We start from the raw sequence: 20461 nt of genomic DNA, 5'->3' as shown, positions 1-20461 counted from the left end.
AGTTAAACAACATGCAAACATATACAGTGCCTTGAAAGAATCTTCACACCTTTCTACATTCACATTCTGTCTCAAAATATAATTAAAAATTCATTAAAGTAGAAGTTCCACTGATCAATATGTTCTATAACACATAATGAACACGTGAAGCATTATAGACATATTTGAAATGTAAACAAGAAACCAAAACATTGTGATTGCATAAATCTTCCCACTCTTACACCCAATACTTAGTGGAAGCCCTTTTGCAGTAATAACAGCCTTAAGTCATTTAGGATAAGTGCTTACAATATTTGCACTGCGGGGTCAGAGCCATTTTGTCCATTTTTTTGGCAACATTGCTTGAGCCCTTTCAAGTTGGCTGGGGATCATCTATGATCTTGCCCAAGATTTTCTACTGGATTCAGGTCTAGGTTTTCACTGGGACACTAGAAGACATCCACTTTCTATTACTCAGCCATACCACGGTTACTTTTGTTTTGCATCTAGGATCACCGTTCTGCTAAAAGATGTCCCTCCCCCCTCTGTCCCAGGTATGTGGCAGACTGGGATAGGTTTTCATACAGGATATGCTCATACTCTGCACAGTCCATCTTTCCCTTGATCTTCACAAACCTCCATTTCCCTGTTGCTACAAAACATCCCCACAACAAAGCTTGATTCATAAGATAGGAATATTCAAATCAGTTTGCCTACAGTAATTGAACACAGATAGGCTCCTTTTAATTAACGCCACTTTTGGAACTGGAGCTAATCTGAGTTTGCTATGGCAAAAGGGTGTGAAGACCTATGCAATCAAGATTTTTTCAAATTCTTACTTTTAATTACTTCTTGAATATCTTCAATTGTTCTTTCACACTGAAAGTGTAGCATATGATATGTGTAGGTCTGTGAAACAAGCTTACTTTAAGAATATAATTCAAAATGCATTTGACAGCAGAACATGCCAAATTTGACTGGATAAATCGCCTAGATGTGCCAAGAGATTTACATGAACCACTGACACAGTATGGCCCAACAATTTCAACATGTGCTGTGGTGAGGACATGAAATGAGGCTGAAGGGGGGCAGACTCAAGAAAAATGTCAGGAAGTATTTTTTCACGGAGAGAGTGGTGGATACTTGGAATGCCCTCCCGCGGGAGGTGGTAGAGATGAAAACGGTAACGGAATTCACAAATGCGGGGAATAAACATAAAGGAATCTTGTTCAGAAGGAATGGATCCTCGGAAGTTTAGCGGAGATTGGGTGGTAGCACCGGTGGTTGGGAGGCGGGGCTAGTACTGGGCAGACTTCTACGGTCTGTGCCCTGAAAATGGTAGACACAGATCAAGGTCAGGTATACATATAAAGTAGTGCATATGAGTTTATCTTGTTGGGCAGACTGGATTGACCGTACAGGTCTTTTTCTGCCGTCGTCTACTATGTTACTATGAGTCATTGCTATCTCCTATACCACAGGCACTAGTGTGATTATCCTGTCTAAGGACATAAGAATAGTCAAATGGGTCAGTATCCTGCTTTTAACAATGGCCAATCCAGATCACAAGCACCTGGCAGAATCCCACAATAGTAAGATTCCATGTGACTGACAGGGCGCACCATTTCCAGTGCTAGTGGAAATATTGAAAAAATATTTCCACAGGGGGTTACTTGGCGGTTACCTTACTGCCACTTCAATGGGTGGTGGTAAGTGCTCCCCCCAAAAATGGCTGCGCGGCAAGTGAGAACTTACCGTATGGCCATTTCATTTTTGGCTATTTTCACCTGCCTCTGGCACACAGTAAAAATGGCTGCCGCTGCTAGCTTAGGGTCCCTTTTACTGCAGCTTAGTAAAAGGGCCCCTAAAATCATTAGGAATAACCATAAAGTGTTTCAAAAATAGAATGCAAGCTTTTTCTGCCATCAAAGGTATAATTCTTACAATCTCCTCTAATCTATTCTAGGTCACGTTTATTCTTTAAATACTCATTACTGAATTCAAATTCAATTTCCTTTATTTTTTATATACTGCTGATCAGTATTTCTCCTCGGAGGTTTACTGTAGTAATGACATTCAAATAATAAATGCAGTTTGGGGGAACCGGTTAATATCAAAGTATTTGCTTATATTTCTCTGAATATATATATATTTTTTAATGCAGCAGTCATCAGCCTCCAGCTTCCCAATAGCTAAGACTCCTCTAGAAAATTCATGAATTGTTGTGCTTTGCCTTCACAGGTTGCAATTTCTTTTCAAAAACAGTGTTCTTTAGCACATGATACTGACAAATACTTACCATCACCATTTAAAGTCCAGGTAACAAAGTGGTTGGCTCGGTACTGAATTACAGTGCTGATCTCGTAAGAGTCTCCTTCAAACTGAAATGAATAAGCCTTAAGACGATTGTCTGGTAAACCTTCCACAAAGTGCAGCATAAATACAGAAGATACACTACAAGAAAAAATACATTTAATTTGTTTATTAATGCTGACAACTATGTAACATCTAGAAGCAAAACATTTTGAAGAAAATAATTTATTTTCCTATAGTACCAGTCTAATCTAATATACTGTAATTTCCTAAAAAAGATCCTATGTGGTTTACAAAAAATCTTTAAAAAAGACCTTGAAGTATAATTTAACAAGAATTATAATCCATGTTACAAATTATCACATACCTAAAACCTTTGATAAAAATTTCTAAAAAAAAAAAAATTGTTTGTCTTTTCCTGGGGGGAAAAAAATACAACCCCAAAATATTGCAAACAGCTCCTAGAGGAAGACAACTTGTGTATAGTCCCCACTAATACAGTTATGGTGAACATCGGGAACCCTGCTGGGGCAGCTGTAGTCAACCAGGGAAGGCTAACGTGGCAGGAGAGGACTAACCCTTCCTGGCGTAGTTTGAACTTGATTCTCTGAGTGCTGGGAGTGAGAATAATACACAGAAACTGAACTAGATGACATCTGCATCTAATTTGCATATACTAGTAAACAGTGGACTTTGACTATTAGAAAACCCTAGAAAGAGGGAAAAGGACTCTGTCAGGCCCAGAAAGGGGGTAGGGAAGACATATGGGTTTGTACTAGGATTGTAAGGACCACCCGGTCTCTGATTAGTGAAGGCCAGGAACTCACCTTAACTCCAAAGGGAGACGTAAACCAGGACCTTGCAGCTGTGGAAGCCTAAGAATTCAAATACTCATCTTTCTATTTTTGGGAAAAGATAAGCAAGGCACCATTAACCTGGTGCTGTGGCCAGATGGGTATGCATACAAATACTAGTGGGGTGTTGTACCTGTGCTAACAGTTAAACTTCCTTGCTGTGTAGCGGGGAGTTCTGCATATAATTTATCAGTTTTGTAGACCGGGTTGGCTACTTAATTGTTGGCCCTTAACCTATACTTATGGGTAGGCAAAGATATTCTTTTTGAACACTCAGCCTACAACATGAAATGTGATATTCATATTTGGTGAGATTAAGTAAGACTTGGATGTATATTCTTATATGCTCCTACCGAGCAAATTACAAAGTTACTAGTTCCATGGTATTCCCACAGATTTCCCATGAGCCTCTGTGGGATTAATCATAGGTTGCGACTTTTCGGTGCAGTGGGGTGGCTAGTATTCCCATGCTCTCAATATACTCACCTTCCTATTGGATGATAGGAGGTCAAGGGAGGATGCAGATGTCCTTTACATGCCTGGGGGGGATCCGGACTAGTCATACCAATGGCTCATGCCTTGCTCTGATCAGGGTTGCCAGATGGGCGGTTTTCCGCAACCCGCCGCGGGAAATTTTTGCCCGCGGCGGGTTGCGTTTTTTTGGGCTGCTTTTTGGGCTTCGGGGCGGTTTTTTGGGCGGCTTTTTCGGCCACGGGGGGCGGGGTTAGTGACGTTTTGGGCGGGGTTAGTGACGGGGGAGGCGGGGCCAGTGACGGCAGGGTTGATGACGGCGGGGGCGGGGGTGATGACGCGGGGGTGGGGTGTCAGGGGCGGGGTTTGAGTTTGGGCGGGTTTTATGCCGGATTGGGTGGGAAAAAAATTTTCCACCTGGCAACACTGGCTCTGATGGTGCTAGTTGGGTTTCTCCAACTTTTGCTGAATAAGAGGGGGTGCAGAGGTGGGAGGGAGGCAACTGTCCAAGGTCTGGTCTTGAGGTGGGAGGGAGGCAACTGTCCAAGGTCTGGTCTTGCTAGTGGAAATGAAAGCGTCACTGCAGCACTTTGGGGAGTGTCAGTGGAGGCCTGCAGCCAGCACCCTATATGAAGCATCATTTGGGCAGCAGAAAGAAGAAAGCAAAGGCCACACACAAGGGAACAGGGAAGCAAAGAATCAGGGAAGTAAAGAATGGGGAGTAGCACATGCACGCCTGGCTTTTTTCCTCCTCCACTTTCTCCCCTCCCCTGTAAGAAAGTGGTGACTTTGGATGCTGCAAATCCGAGCAAGGGCCATCGCCGGTGCTGCAACACTGGGTAAAAATAAGTGATCACTGTTCAGCTCCGCCCTCCTTCATCTTTTCAGTTTGCAGGCAGACGTAGCTGCTGTTGTGTTGCTGCTCCTCACAGTGCAGGGTTGGCAGAGCATGCAGGGCAGGCTCATGCCTTGCTCTGATGGTGCTGGTTGGGTTTCTCCAACTTTTGCTGATTAAGAGGGGGTGCAGAGGTGGGAGGGAGGCAACTGTCCAAGGTCTGGTCTTGGCTCATGCCTTGCTCTGATGGTGCTGGTTGGGTTTCTCCAACCTTTGCTGAATAAGAGGGGCTGCAGAGGTGGGAGGGAGGCAATTGTCCAAGGTCTGGTCATGCTAGTGGAAATGAAAGCGTCACTGCAGCACTTTGGGGAGTGTCAGTGGAGGCCTGCAGCCAGCACCCTATATGAAGCATCATTTGGGCAGCAGAAAGAAGAAAGCAAAGGCCACACACAAGGGAACAGGGAAGCAAAGAATCAGGGAAGTAAAGAATGGGGAGTAGCACATGCACGCCTGACTTTTTTCCTCCTCCACTTTCTCCCCTCCCCTATAAGAAAGTGGTGACTTTGGATGCCACAAATCCGAGCAAGGGCCATCGCCGGTGCTGCAACACTGGGTAAAAATAAGTGATCACTGTTCAGCTCCGCCCTCCTTCATCTTTTCAGTTTGCAGGCAGAGGTAGCTGCTGTTGTGTTGCTGCTCCTCACAGTGCAGGGTTGGCAGAGCATGCAGGGCAGGGAGGAGTAAGAAGAGGAGAAAAGGTAAAAGCAACACTAGCAATTAAGCAGAAAGGGTAGAAAGAGATTAGAAATAAGCAGCTTGCATCTCCCAGTCCCCAGGAGATGCAAACTGCTTGTTTCTAAGCTATTTCCACCCTCACTACTTGAATTGACAGTGCTGCTTTTGCCTTTCCTCCTCTTTCTCTGGGGGCCCTGGTTTGGAGCAGCTTGGCTTTTGCAGCAGTAGTGGGAGGGGGGCGCGTGTGTTACTTCCAACATCTTCACAGCAGCTATATCTTGTATGTTTTTTGGGTTTTGTTTTGTTTTTTTTACTTTGCAGGATATATTCTGGAAAGTTTCTATTGAAACAGCCATTTCTGCTTACTTGGCAGGATAATTGCTGTCTTCTCTTAGAATTTTTTACTTGTTAATGGTAATGATTTCCAGTAGCTGCCTTGATCCTAGGGTGTTTGTGTTATCTTTTCAAGGACCAGCAGAAGAGATGATATAATAGAGAGAGAACATGTAGACTCTTTCCACATTCTCTTATGGTTTCAAAGCTTATGTCACAGCTTTTTGTTGTTGTTCCCTTTTGCTGCCTATATTAAAAAGGTACCACAACCTCTAAACCATTTGTGTTTTATAACAGTTGTACTGACACTAGACCCAGTGTTTTCATGGTCCTGGCTATAATTGCAATTTACTTTGATTACTCTTGATTATTTTATTTTAAGAAATTCCCAATTTGGTTTTTGGGGAGTAATAAAGCAAAGTTTTTAAAGTGACTTGTTAATTTAGTTTAATCTAACAGCAGGCATTATTTCTCTCCTTTTACATGCATTTTCTTTTTAAAGAGCTATTTAAATCTCTGTCTTTCTCTGTAGTCAAGCAGGATTGAGTCTAGGGACCCCTACTCAAATTGTGCCAGTTTCTATACACTTTGGGATACAACTTTTCTGGTACAAAGGTAAACATAACATCTTTCTGCACATGTTAATGCATAATTACCATTTATTTGCAAATTGTTAACAGAGATGCAGAATAAAAAAAACAAATCAGTGAATGACAGGTGCAGGATACCCTTTCAGTTATTCACAGAAATAGCAATATCCAAATGTTCTCCTGTAGCCTGTTTACAGTGTTCTTATTTTGAGAATATGTCATTCTAGCTCAGAAATACACTTAAGTTCCTCAAATATCTGCTTTTTGAGTAGGTTTAGCCACTTCATAAACCTGTACAGCATTATCTTGAATATGGAAGAACCTCCATATTCCTCACATAGCTATTTTTGATGTGAAAACTGTTGGGCTATTTTTGGGCACATATTTATTGGGCTGAAAAAGTTTTGGCCACCTGGCAACTCTGCTCCACAGCAGTAGGGCTTCAGAAGCAACCCTTAAATGGAGGCTGAACAGATGAAGTTGCAGTAGACCATAGAGTGCTCATGGCAACAGCAACAGCCAATGTTACAGCTGATGGAGGCGCAGACTAAGGAGTTACAGCAGTTGGCAGATGGATTGCACAGGACTGTGGCTCCTCAGGACTCAGAAGTGGCCCAGGGTCAAACCCCATAGAATGGACAAAGGGATTGACTTTAACAAAACTGGAACCAGGGGATGACCCAGAGGCCTACCTAACCACCTTTGAAAGGATAGCTACAGTGGCCGGGTGACTAATAGAGCAGTGGGGCATTAGATTGGCTCCATATTTGACTGGGGAAGCGCAGGCAGCCTATAGGGCATTGGATGCTGGAAAAGAATTAGATTACATGCAGGTGCAGGAGGCCATCCAGGACCGGCTGCGACTTTTCCCCGAGCAGTATAGAAAAATTCAGAAAGAGGGAATTTCAAAAAGGAGAGCGGACAAGGATAATGGCCCAACACCTAATGGACTTAGAACCGGATCTGCAAAACTCAGAGGCGATTGTCCAGATAATCGTATTAGAACAACTCATAAATATTCTCCCTCCGTCCACTAAGATATGGGTCACCCAACAGGGACCCAAGACCATAGGGGAGGCCACAACCCTAGCTGAACATTACCTGGAAGCTGAGGTTGGGGGGGAATAGCAAAAGCGGAGAATCTACCCCCCAGGGAAACCCCGGGAGCCTTGGAAGGGGATCATAGAGAAAAAGAGAAAACCCACTAGAAGGGAAGTATAGTGTATCCCCTGGAGAAACCAGGAAAGTGCGGTGAGAGCCTCCGAGGGGTGGGCCCCAGTCGGATAACAGACCCTTACTAAGGTGTTTTAGCTAAGGGGAGATAGGTCATTTTAAGATGGAATGCCCACTGATGGAGTGTTCCTTTTCAAGGGGGGGGGGGGGGGGTATCGGCTCTGCCCAGAGGGAGATTGGAACCAGGCACTAAGAAGAGGAGTAAGGGTGGCCAGACTAGATCTTGTGGTCCTTCTGGACAAGGGAAGTAACCAGTCCCTAGTATCAGGACCCCTTGCCAGAAGGATAGGTATAGGGGAAAAGTAAGGGACATTTACTGGCACAGTATGAATTCAGTATGGCCATGGAGATATTAAACAAGAACCTAGTATGAGATAGGACTCACCTGGGAAGGAAAAACGGCCACTTTGAGAGTAGTGGTGGTAAAACAATTACCATTCCCTTTGATATTAGGGTGAGAATGGGGGGGGGGGGGGGGAGGATGCAAGAGGCATTAGCTCCAAAAGAAAGCTAGGTGTCCACTTGAACAAGAGACCGCTCCTGTGGGGAAGGTGGCACAATTTGGCTAGGGGATATTTTCCTGTTCGCCGATCAAGGGGCGATAGGTAACCCAGGAAAAACCAGGTAGATCAGAACCCAGAAGAGGAACGAGAAGTGGAAGAGGATGGTTCTCTCAGGGCAGGTAGAGATGCTAGAGGAGAGGTGATGCAGAAGTTTCATCAGTTTCCTTTGGAGCGGAGGAAGGACCCTCTCCCTACAACCTTATTGGGAAAAGCGAAAGACCCACAGACCCAAGGGAAAAATCATTTATCATGCTGGAGGGTAATGTAGGTGAGGAGGAACAGAGGCAGGTAATGATACCGGAACTTTTCAGAAAACCTTTGTTGGTGCTAGCACATTTTCATCCCCTTGTAGGGCACCTGGCTGAGGCGGGCACCCTAGATAGGTTGGTTCCCGATTTTTCTGGCCTAGAATCTACCATGCTGTAAGAAAGTTTTGCCACTCTTTCCCAGAGTGTCACACGGTACCACAAAGACTACCTAAGAAAGTTCCCTTAATCCCACTGCCCATCATAGAACAACCCCTAGATAGTATAGCAGTGGATAATGTAGGACCTTTGAACCAGTACATCTTAGTTGTGATGGACTATGCCACCAGATATCCGTGGGTAGTTCCCATGAGGAAAACCACAGCTCAAGGCATAGCCAGAGTGTTAGTAGGGATTTTTTTGCTAAGTAGGATTTCCAAGAGAAGTCATAATAGATAGAGGAACTAATTTTCTCCCTGACACTATAGAGGGCGTTTTGATTGTTTGGGATTAAGCATATCAGAACGGCTGCATATCACCCCCAAACTGATGGCCTCGTGGAGCAATTTAACCAAAGTGTAATCCGCATGATAAAAAAATATGGGGAGGAGGCCAGTAAGGATTGGGATACGATCATCCCTTATGTATTATTCGCATATCGAGAAAAGGCCCAAACTTCGGTAGGCTTTTTGCCCTTTGAACTGATGTTTGGGTGATGACCTCGGAATCTGTTAAATGTGGTTAAAGAAGTAAGTGTGGGAGAGACCCGAGGGACCACTTTGGTGCCTGAATATGATAAGAATAGGAAGGGCGACCAGAGAAAACTTAGAACAAGCACAGGGACAACGAAAGATCTATTATGATCGCAAGGCCAAGGAAAGGGAGTTTAAGCCACAAGTATTAGTATTAATCCTGACCTCAGCAAATAAATTATTGGCAAAATGGAAAGGTCCTTTTGTGATAACTCGACAGATAGACCTAGTAACATATGAAGTTAACCAGGGTCAGGAAAAGACTCAAGTGTTATCACGTTAACTTCTAAGATTACAAAGCCATTAAGAAATTATACCAACTTGTGAACAAACTTCTAGACACCAACATGGTCACTACAACGAATACAGACATCCCATCTGCAGATAAACTTGATAAGTATTTCAATGAAAAAATTGTAAACCTACGCAACACGCTACCTCAGGACAAAACTGACATCGAAAACTTCCTTAATAAGCTGGACCCAACCATTGGAGAATACCCGGCTGACCGTATCTGGTCAAACTTCGCCCTCCTCACCATCGAAACAGTTACCCAAGCGCTTAGCAGGTTCTCTAACACTCACTGCAAACTTGATACCTGTCCCAGCTACCTAATGAAATCCACCCCTGACCGCTTCATAGCAGACCTCACATCCCACCTAAATTACATGCTTCAGCAAGGTCTCTTCCCCAAGGAAAATGGCAATATCCCACTCACCCCAATACCAAAAGATACCAAGAAAAATACAAATGAAATCACTAACTACCGACAAGTAGCATCTATCCCGTTGGTAGTCAAACTGATGGAAAGCATGATAACCAAACAACTTACAGATTATATAAACAAATTCTCAATACTACACGAATCACAGTCAGGATTTCGCCCCCCTCCACAGCACTGAAACAGTACTACTCACTCTCCTAGTGAAATTCAAGCAGGAAATAGCAATAGGCAAAAATATCCTTCTCCTCCAATTCGACATGTCCAGTGCATTCGACATGGTAAACCATAATATATTAATAAGATTACTAGATAACTTCGGGATTGGTGGCAATATACTTAGTTGGATCAAGGGTTTCCTAACCACAAGAACATATCAAGTAATATCGAACTCAAACATATCATCTCCGTGGAAAACAGACTGTGGAGTACCACAAAGATCACCGCTATCTCCAATCCTATTCAACCTAATGATGACCCCACTAGCCAAGTCATTATCCAACCAAGGCCTCAACCCTTTCATCTATGCAGACGATGTCACAATATACATTCCTTACAATACTTAATTGACAGAAATCACCAACGAAATCATGGACTCATAGGCAAATGCATTTCAACTAAAACTCAATAAAGAAAAAACACATTGTCTCATCCTCACATCCCAACACAGTGTGGACAACTCTACAAGTATCAATACCCCAGATTACACCCTCCCTATCTCAGAAAGCCTGAAAATCCTCGGCATTACAATGGACCGCAACTTAACACTAGAGAGCCAAGTGAAATCCACAACAAAAAAAAATGTTCCACTCAATGTGGAAACTCAAACGTGTGAAACAATTCTTCCCGACATTTCGCAACCTGATACAGTCAATGGTACTAAGCCACGTCGACTACTGCAATGGTATTTATGCGGGATGCAAAGAACAAACCTTAAAGAAGCTTCAGAACGCTCAAAACACGGCAGCTAGACTTATATTTGGAAAGACGATTCGAAAGCACAAAACCACTCCGCGAAAAACTACATTGGCTCCCAATCAAAGAACGCATTACTTTCAAAATCTGCACCCTGGTTCACAAAATTATCTACGGTGAAGCCCCGGGATACATGAAAGACTTGATCAACCTACCAGCTAGAAACACATCCAAATCAACACGAACATATCTAAATCTGCACTACCCAAGCTGCAAAGGACTAAAATACAAATCAACTTAAGCATCCAGTTTTTCCTACAAAAGTACACAACTGCGGAATGCATTACCGAAAGCCTTGAAAACGACATACAACCAACTTCAACTTCCGGAAAACACTAAAAACTAACCTATTTAAAAAGGCATACTCTAATGATCCAACTTAAATGCCTGATCTCTGCAACACAACAAAACTAAAGTACATAATGGACATAATACAACTCTCCCGCTGTACGATTCCCTAATGTGGCTGTGCCACACAAACTTTACCTACCACATCACATTGTATTTGTTCACACCGGTGTCGGCAAACGCCTCTCCGGTACTATGTAAGCCACATTGAGCCTGCAAATAGGTGGGAAAATGTGGGATACAAATGTAATAAATAAATAAATAAAGCCCTGGGTTGAAAGACAGGGGCTGGCTGGGGAGACAGTAGGGGAGGATGACTGAGATTTGAGACCTGATCTTTGGGAGATGAGAGACGAACACCTTGTCCAGATCGGAAAATCACTGCAAATGCAGGCTTTAATTCACCAATACCGAGATGTATTAAGAACATAAGAGCAGCCATACTAGGTCAGACCAATGGTCCATCTAGCCCAGTATCCTGTTTTCCAAACAGTGGCCAAGCCAGGTCACAAGCACACAAGAAACCTTACCCATGTAGGGACCCATCAGATAAGAGTACAGGCAAGGTAAGGCAAAAGCCATACCAACCACTCCAGGCTAAAAAGGAGGAGGTGATGCAGGAGGTGGCCTAGATGCTAAAGTTGGGGATAACTGAGGAGTCCACCAGTGAATGGGCTAACTCCATGCCTTAGTCTCCAAACCAGATGGGAGCCCCCATTTTTTGTGGTCTTTTGGGGGGGGGGGGGGGGGGTGTCAATAGTGTGTTCCATTTTGACGCTTACCCTATGTCTCGGGTGGATGACTTGGTAAAGAGCAAAAAAACCATGTACAGTGGAGGTGCAGTGATTCCTACAAAAGTAGTTGGATAAAGGAGAAAGGGGTATGACAGGTGGCTCTATCCAAAACAAAGGGAGACGTGTCGATTTCAAAACCTTTACTGAAGAACATTCAAATGACTTGGTAAACTGATCTCACCAAAGACTACAGGCAGATTCCACTGGAAAAGGGATCAATAGAGAAAACCGCGTTTATAACACATCAGAGCCTATATCAGTTTAAAGTGCTGCCCTTTGGACTCCATGGAGCCCTGAACAAGTTCTAAAGAATCATGAACCAAATACTGAAGCCACACCAGGCATACGCCCAGGCCTATCTAGATGATGTCATTATCTTATCTAGTACATGGGAGAAACACTTGATATAATTGAATGGTCTGTCAGGCAAGAAGGACTTATGGCCAACCTTAAAAAGTGTTACCTAGATCAGAAGGAAGTAAAGTATTTGGGCCATTGTGTAGGGGAGAGGGCTGGATAAGACCCAAGCCTTCAAAAAATAGAGACAATTCAACAGGTAAAGATTCCTCAAACCAAAAAGCAGCTGAGGGCCTGATGCTTCAGGGGTGGGTTTAAGGGCCGTACAAAGTCAAGAAGTGGGAGAGGAGTAATACCTGATAATGTATCTCAGTATATTCCACCACAGAGAAAGAATGATTAGCAATAGAGACCCTAACTTACCACCTTTAGGGAAACACTTCACTCTGGTTACTGACCATGTTCCCTTCAAGTGATTAAAGCTAATAAGAAATCATAATGACAGACTGACCAGATGATATTTGGCTTTATAGGTTTATGATTTCTCAGTGGAGCAGCAAACTGGGAAACAGCACACCAATGCTGACTACCTATCTTGGGAGGAACTGACCCCGAGTTTAAAGGAAAAACATACTAGTTAAAAGAAAAAAAAAGGGGGCGGGGAAAGAAAGTATGTGACAAGGTGTATGCTCTGTCACCAAGAAAGTAGAAGTCCTGACACTAAGAAGATATTCCAAATCACTCCGACAGGAAGACAACTTGGGTATAGTCCCCTCTAATACGGTTAAGGTGAACATCAGGAATCCTGCTTGGGCAGCTGTAGTAAACCAAGGATGGCTACGTGGGAGGTGGCAGGGGAGGACTAATCCATCCTGGAGTTGTCTGGACTTGATTCCCTGAGCGCTGGAAGTGTGAATAATACCCAGGAACTGAACTAAATGACATATACATCTAATTTGCATATACTGGTAAACAGTGGACTTTGACTATTGGAAAACCCCGGGAAAGGGGAAAAGGACTCTTGTTGGGTCCCAAAAGGGGGGAGGGGAGGACATATTGATTTATCCCAGGACTCTAAGGACCACCTGGTTCCTGATTATTGAGGGCCAGGAACTCACCTTAACTGAAAGGGAGACTCTAACCAGTACCCTGCAACTGTGGAAGCCTAAGAATTCAAAAACTCTCTCTCTCTTTTTAAGAGTTGAAAAGTCTTATGATGTAAATGGACCTTTGGTCTAAGAATACCTATGGACTAACCCCTTCCTGATCAGATTATTGATGGTTATTTCCTTTCTCCATGTATAATTTACTCTCTCAAATCGTCTCAACTCTTTTTCTGTGAATACTTCCATTAAGCGAAAATCTCTTCTCTTGCTTTGTCCTCATGGTACTGTCCTTTAAAAAGAAATCGAGATAATACAAACAGCAGCATGGTACACAGGAGGCATCAGGTGTTCATCCTTACATTTATGTTGATGATATAATGATTTACATTCCTTTTATAGGTGAATTAAGTGAGATAATTTCTGTAATCAGCGAGGAGTTGAACTGTTTCGAATCCTGGGCTCAGTCTGTTACACTGAATTTGAACACAGATAAAACAAAATTTCTTCTTGTCAGTCATCCTCAATGGAGTTGTTCCACCAAGGGTTTTTCAGTTGATGGTACTACTACCTCCTCTGGCGCTGACTCCGTGGGTGCTCGAGCACCCCCCCCCCCCCCAACCCCACCGGCAGTTCATTCCCTCTCTCCCTCCTCCCTTCGAGTTCCAGGCCCCCTCCCTCTGAATTTTTAAAGTCATCTATTTTACCTCTTCAGGGTTAGGGCGGCAGCAGTGGTAAAAAGCATGCAGGCTCGGCTCGGTGCTTAGTTCAGTTTTACCTTCTCTCTCTCTCAGCTCTAGTCCCGCCCTCATTTCCTGTTTCCGCAAGGGAGGGACCAGAGCTGAGAGAGAGAGAAGGGAAAACTGAACTAAGCACTGAGCCGAGCCTGCATGCTTTTTACTGCTGCTACCGCCCTAACCCCGACGAAGTAAGATAGATTACTTTTAAAATTTGGATGAAGGGGGCCTGGAACTCGAAGGGAGGGAGGGAGGACAACCCTGGAACTGGGAGGGAGGGAGGGGGGCCCTGGAACTCGGAGGGAGGGAGGGAGGTGGAGGGGAGAATGCACCACCTGTAAAAAAAATAACATAAAATAAAAATTCAGCACCCCCCAATCATTTTGAAAAGTTGGCTCCTATGCCTTGGATTGTTCTCTATCATTTGAGCCTCATGTACAAATACTGTCTACTAAGGTTTTTAGTTTGTTATGGAAACTAAGAAGAATAAGATCCTGTTTTGACTCCAAGGTAGTGAGTTGCACGGGAACAGAAATCTTACCCATCCCCGCCCGTCCCTGCTGGAATCTTACCCATCCCCGCCCGTCCCCACTGGAATCTTACCCATCCCCACCCGTCCCCGCAAGAATTTAACCCATCCCCACCCATCACTGTAAGAATTTAATGGTACATAAAAGAAAATTCCAGTCAGCTCCCTCAGTCTCGCTCTGGATTTGAGCCACAGCACTGTAGGCAAGGAAGGAATGGAAGCTGAAACTTGGAACACTCTGGCGTGCACATGTAAGATTTGTCTCTGATTTACTGGCACTGTGTGCTGAGAGGTCACCACATGCACGCGCCAGTAGGTCAGGTGACATCTGATGTTCATGCCCGTGTCAGAGCTGAGGTCTGCTCATTTACTTCAATTCTTTGAAGGAGTGAACAAACATGTGGACAAAGGGGAGTCGGTTGATATTGTGTATCTGGATTTTCAAAAGGCGTTTGACAAGGTACCTCATGAAAGGCTACAGAGGAAATTGGAGGGTCATGGGATAGGAGGAAATGTCCTATTGTGGATTAAAAACTGGTTGAAGGATAGGAAACAGAGAGTGGGGTTAAATGGGCAGTATTCACAATGGAGAAGGGTAGTTAGTGGGGTTCCTCAGGGGTCCGTGCTAGGACCGCTGCTTTTTAATATATTTATAAATGATTTAGAGATGGGAGTAACTAGCGAGGTAATTAAATTTGCTGATGACACAAAGTTATTCAAACTCGTTAAATCACGACAGGATTGTGAAAAATTACAAGAGGACCTTACGAGACTGGGAGACTGGGCGGCTAAATGCCAGATGATGTTTAATGTGAGCAAGTGCAAGGTGATGCATGTGGGAAAAAAGAACCCGAATTATAGCTACGTCATGCAAGGTTCCACGTTAGGAGTTACGGACCAAGAAAGGGATCTGGGTGTCGTCGTCGATAACACACTGAAACCTTCTGCTCAGTGTGCTGCTGCGGCTAAGAAAGCGAATAGAATGTTGGGTATTATTAGGAAAGGTATGGAAAACAGGTGTGAGGATGTTATAATGCCGTATGGAAAACAGGTGTGAGGATGTTATAATGCCGTATTCCGCCAGAACCGATATACTCATATCACCCCTCTCCTCAGGTCACTTCACTGGCTTCCGATCAGATACCGCATTCAATTCAAGCTTCTCCTTCTTACCTACAAATGCACTCAGTCTGCTGCCCCTCACTACCTCTCTACCCTCATCTCCCCTTACGTTCCCGCCCGTAACCTCCGTTCACAGGATAAATCCCTCCTCTCAGTACCCTTCTCCACCACCGCCAACTCCAGGCTCCGCTCATTCTGCCTCGCCTCACCCTATGCTTGGAACAACCTTCCTGAACCCTTACGCCAAGCCCCCTCCCTGCCCGTCTTCAAGTCTTTGCTTAAAGCCCACCTCTTCAATGCTGCGTTCGGCACCTAACCCTTACCGTTCAGTGAATCCAGACTGCCCCAATTTGACTGCCCCTATCGGACCGACCGTTCACTTGTCTATTAGATTGTAAGCTCTTTGAGCAGGGACTGTCTCTCTTTGTTAAATTGTACAGCGCTGCGTAACCCTAGTAGCGCTCTAGAAATGTTTAGTAGTAGTAGTAGTAAAATGATAGCGGGGATGGGACGACTTCCCTATGAAGAAAGACTAAGGAGGCTAGGGCTATACAGCTTGGAGAAGAGACGGCTGAGGGGAGACATGATAGAGGTATATAAAATAATGAGTGGAGTGGAACAGGTGGATGTGAAGCTTCTGTTCACGCTTTCCAAAAATACTAGGACTAGAGGGCATGCGATGAAACTACAGTGTAGTAAATTTAAAACAAATCGGAGAAAATTTTTCTTCACCCAACGTGTAATTAAACTCTGGAATTCGTTGCCGGAGAAAGTGGTGAAGGCGGTTAGCTTAGCAGAGTTTAAAAAGGGGTTGGACGGTTTCCTAAAGGACAAGTTCATAAACCGCTACTAAACGGACTTGGAAAAATCTAAAATTCCAGGAATAACATGTATAGAATGTTTGTACGTTTGGGAAGCTTGCCAGGTGCCCTTGGCCTGGATTGGCCGCTGTCGTGGACAGGATGCTGGGCTCGATGGACCCTTGGTCTTTTCCCAGTATGGCATTACTTATGTACTTATGTACTTATCAGCCCGGGAGCAAAGAGGATTAATTGTAACATAGTAAGTGACAGCAAATAAAGACCTGAATGGTCCATCCAGTCTGCCCAATAGTCACACTCATTATCAATTCATGATTAAATCAACGAGTGTGATATTACATACTTGATTATGGTCTTTCTTTTGTGTTTCTGGAACATAGACCATAGAAGTCTATCTGGCCCTATCCTTATGTTCCAACTGCTGGAGTTGTCGTTGAAGCCCACTCCAGTCTATTCCTCTTCTCATTTGTGGGACAAAGATCATAAAAATCTGTCCAGAACTGTCCTTATGTTCCAGCCACTGAAGTTGCTGTCTAAGCCCTTTCCAGCCCATCCTAAACCAGACTTCCTTATATCAGACACAGACCATACATGTCTGCCCGGTATTGGCCCTAGTTAATCACAGCCAGAGTCGCCATCCAAGCATTACTTCACATATCCACACACATGCAGCCATTTAAGGTTAGGATTTTTATAACTTCCATTTTCTAATTAGAGATCCTCTGTGTTCATCCCAAGCCTTTTTGAATTCCATCATCATTTCTGTCTCTACCACCTCCTTAATGGAAAATTTTCCACATTTGTGCTGTTAAAGCAAGGAGGAAGAGGAGAAGACAGCACTCAAAGAACTTGGTACTCGGTAGATGAGAGGCTGGTGCAGGTGTAGCTTACACTTCCACGAGAACCCCGCAGAACTGCTTCCATCCCTGCGGGAAAACCACAGGAACTGCTTTCGTCCCCACGGGAACCCCACAGGAACTGCTTTTGTACCCCACAGGAACTGCTTCCATCCCCGCGGGAAAACCACAGGAACTGCTTTCGTCCCCACAGGAACCCCACAGAAACTGCTTCCGTCCCCGCGGGAACCCCACAGGAACTGCTTCTGTCCCTACGGGAATCCCGCGGGTTCCGTGGGATTCCCACAAACCCTGTTCCCGTGCAGCTCTCTACTCCAAGGCTTTTCAGCTGACTGACCCATCAGCAGTGTCTGAACTTTTAGATTAGAGCAATGTTGTTTATACTGGGTGCAGTGAATCTATTCGTCGCAAGCTTCAGCCACTGCAAAATACAGTGGCAAGGCTGATCTGTAGGAAATTCAGGTTTGAGAGTGCCACTCCATTACTAGGTACCCTCCTATTGGGTGCCAATAGAGGCCCGCTCTATTTTAAAAATTTGTTGTCTGGCCTTTTTAATTCTTTATGGTTTAGTTCCAAAATATTTGACCCCACTAATTATAATTCACTAGTAAAAAAGGCCCGTTTCTGACACAAATGAAACGGGCGCTAGCAAGGTTTTCCTCGGAGTGTGTATGTTTGAAAGAGTGTGTGAGAGAGAGAGAGAGTGAGTGAATGTGCGAGTGTGTGTGTGTGTGTGAGAGAGAGAGTGAGTCTGGGTGCAAGTGTGTCTGTGAGAGAGAGAGAGAGTGTGCGTGACAGAGATACCTCCCCCCCTCTCTGGTGTCACGCCCCCCTCCTTCCCTCTCTCTGGTGTCACGCCCCCCTCTCTCTCTCTCTCTGGTGTCTGAGCGTTACTGTGCAGGACGCTGAGCTCTGGCTGTGCTTCAAGTAACTGACCAATCCTATTTAATAGAATGCACCTCCAACATTCTGAAGCCGAGAAACCTCGTGTGGTTGGTCACTTCTGCTTGTGACGAACCCGGAAGTACGTGATGTCAATTCAGGAGATGGATACAGAGAGCAGGAATGTCTCAGGCATACAGTCAGCTTCAGAATGTTGGAGGTGCGTTTTATTATATAGGATGGAAAAAAATCTTCTGATTCCAGGCATTGTTATAAGTAGGTTTTCAAAGCTGAATTGGAAATAGACTTTCTCTTATCAAATAGCCAAATGGTGGAATATGCTTCCCTCTAATGTTCGCTGTCAAACTAATTTCTTGTTATTTAGAAAACAACTTAAAACTCGGCTTTTTAACATTTTTAACAATTTTTTATTATAATAGTCATTGGTTTCCTTGAGTACTGAAGTTGTAACTTATGAGAAAACTAGGAAAAAAGGCCCGTTTCTGACACACATGAAACGGGAGCTAGCAAGGTTTTCCTCGGAGTGTGTGCGAGAGTCACTGTGTGAGAGAGAGAATGTGAATGTGTGACAGAGAGAGTGAGACTGGGTGCGAGTGTGTCTGTGAGAGAGAGAATGTGAATGTGTGACAGAGAGAGTGAGACTGGGTGCGAGTGTGTCTGTGAGAGAGAGAATGTGAATGTGTGACAGAGTGAGACTGGGTGCGAGTGTGTCTGTGAGAGAGAGAATGTGAATGTGTGACAGAGTGAGACTGGGTGCGAGTGTGTCTGTGAGAGAGAGAGAGTGTGCCAGGGGCCCCCCTCCCTCCCAGTTACAGGGTCGCCCCCTCCCTCCCAGTTCCAGGGTCATCCCTCCCCCCTCCCTCCAAGTTCCAGGGTTTTTCTCCCCCCCTCCCTCCCAGGGTCATCCCCCTCCCTCCCAGTTCCAGGGCCTCCCTACCTCCCAGTTCCATGGTTGCCCCCCCCCCCCCCCTCAGTCACCTTTGGGAGCATAACTTACTGCAAGGCAGGAGGGGGTCAGTCGATGATTACATCTATCACCAAAAGGGTATACCAAGATAAATGGTTGATATAATTCCCTGGTGATTATATGAGACTTCCCCTGTTAATAGATAAAGTCACAAATAGTCACGACTAACACAGCAATCCTGTTAAATAAAGCTCTAATATAGGAAGTTTTGCATTTTATCCTAGAAATAAGCAGTGGATTTTTCCCAAGCCCATTTTAGTAATGGTCTATGGACTTTCCTTTAGGAAGTCATCCAAACCTTTTTAAAATCCTGCTAAGCTAACTGCTTTTACTACATTCTCTGGCAACGAATTCTTTTCTACATTTGCCAAGAAAATTCTTTCCCAAAGTTCAAGAAAACCATGAAGACCTGGCTTTTCAAGCTACCTTTTGATGGGGTGCTCAGTGCAGAAAGGTGAGGTTTGACGTGCATTTTCTCTGCTTCATCTGCTTTTCCTCTCCATGCAACCTATGTTCACTTTTTTGTTTTATTTCTCTAATTAGTCCTGTTTCTTGGATTTCTTTTTACTGTAAACTGCCCTGATAGTTGTTGTAGTCCCAAGAGTAGTTTAGCGAATGTGAGTAGATAAAATAACTTCTTGTGCTGATTATTTCCCATTATCATATGTATTTCCTAATCCCAATGACTCTATGGCCGCACTGACCCACCACACAATAGTATCCCTGGAGGACACCTAGCCCTTACAAGAGCCATGGAACAGGATGAAGAGATGATCGGAGAGGTGAAATGTATTCATTTGCTCCAAGTAGCACAGCAATATCCTCTGGATGTCTTTGTAACGATAGCTTCTGAGCTGAAGGATCGGAACCCTCCTCTGGAAAAGGAGGGTAAACAGATTGCCTGGTTCATGTGGAATGGTTATGATTAAACTTTATTTGATATACTGTTGTTCATAATATACAGCATAGTGGTTTATAATAAAATAAGTTATAGAAACAGAAAAGAACTTTAATAAGACAGAGAAAAATTAGGACAGCATCAATCATTCTGAGACAACAATAAACTAATGCAGAAGAATCTACTGGTCTACACAGTCAGTCAGAACAAGAGATGAAGCCACTCAGCACTAGATAAGAACCATCAAGCTTCCCCTAACGTTAGTTTGAATAAATACCACCTGGGTAGAAAAGAGGGAACCGTGCAGATGGACAGAGTCCTCCAAAAAGGAGAGGTACAGGTCCCAACAAGATAATGCCTGCAACTCAGAGTCTTTCCAAGCTGAAGTGATTGCTGCAAGGTGAACTACCTTGAACATTACGTCCTTGATCGAGGTGCACTGTTAGGGCTCAAAAGGAGCCCCGGAAAGCACATGGAGAACCAATT

General features: G+C 44.2%; 1 protein-coding gene across 2 annotated transcripts in view; it reads right to left on the bottom strand.

Annotated features, from left to right (window-relative positions):
• The window catches only part of USPL1 (ubiquitin specific peptidase like 1), an 88700-nt gene that overhangs the window by 2403 nt on the left and 65836 nt on the right, over nt 1-20461 (bottom strand). For both annotated transcript variants that reach the window (XM_030200360.1, XM_030200361.1), the window contains one exon: nt 2279-2433. In XM_030200360.1, the coding sequence (XP_030056220.1) occupies nt 2279-2433 (155 nt within the window). The remainder of the gene's footprint in view (nt 1-2278; nt 2434-20461) is intronic.

This window comes from Microcaecilia unicolor, chromosome 4 (assembly GCF_901765095.1).
Source record: "Microcaecilia unicolor chromosome 4, aMicUni1.1, whole genome shotgun sequence".
In the NCBI taxonomy this organism is placed as follows: domain Eukaryota; kingdom Metazoa; phylum Chordata; class Amphibia; order Gymnophiona; family Siphonopidae; genus Microcaecilia; species Microcaecilia unicolor.
Note: the sequence above shows the minus strand (reverse complement) of the source record. Positions and strands in the feature narration are given on the sequence as shown.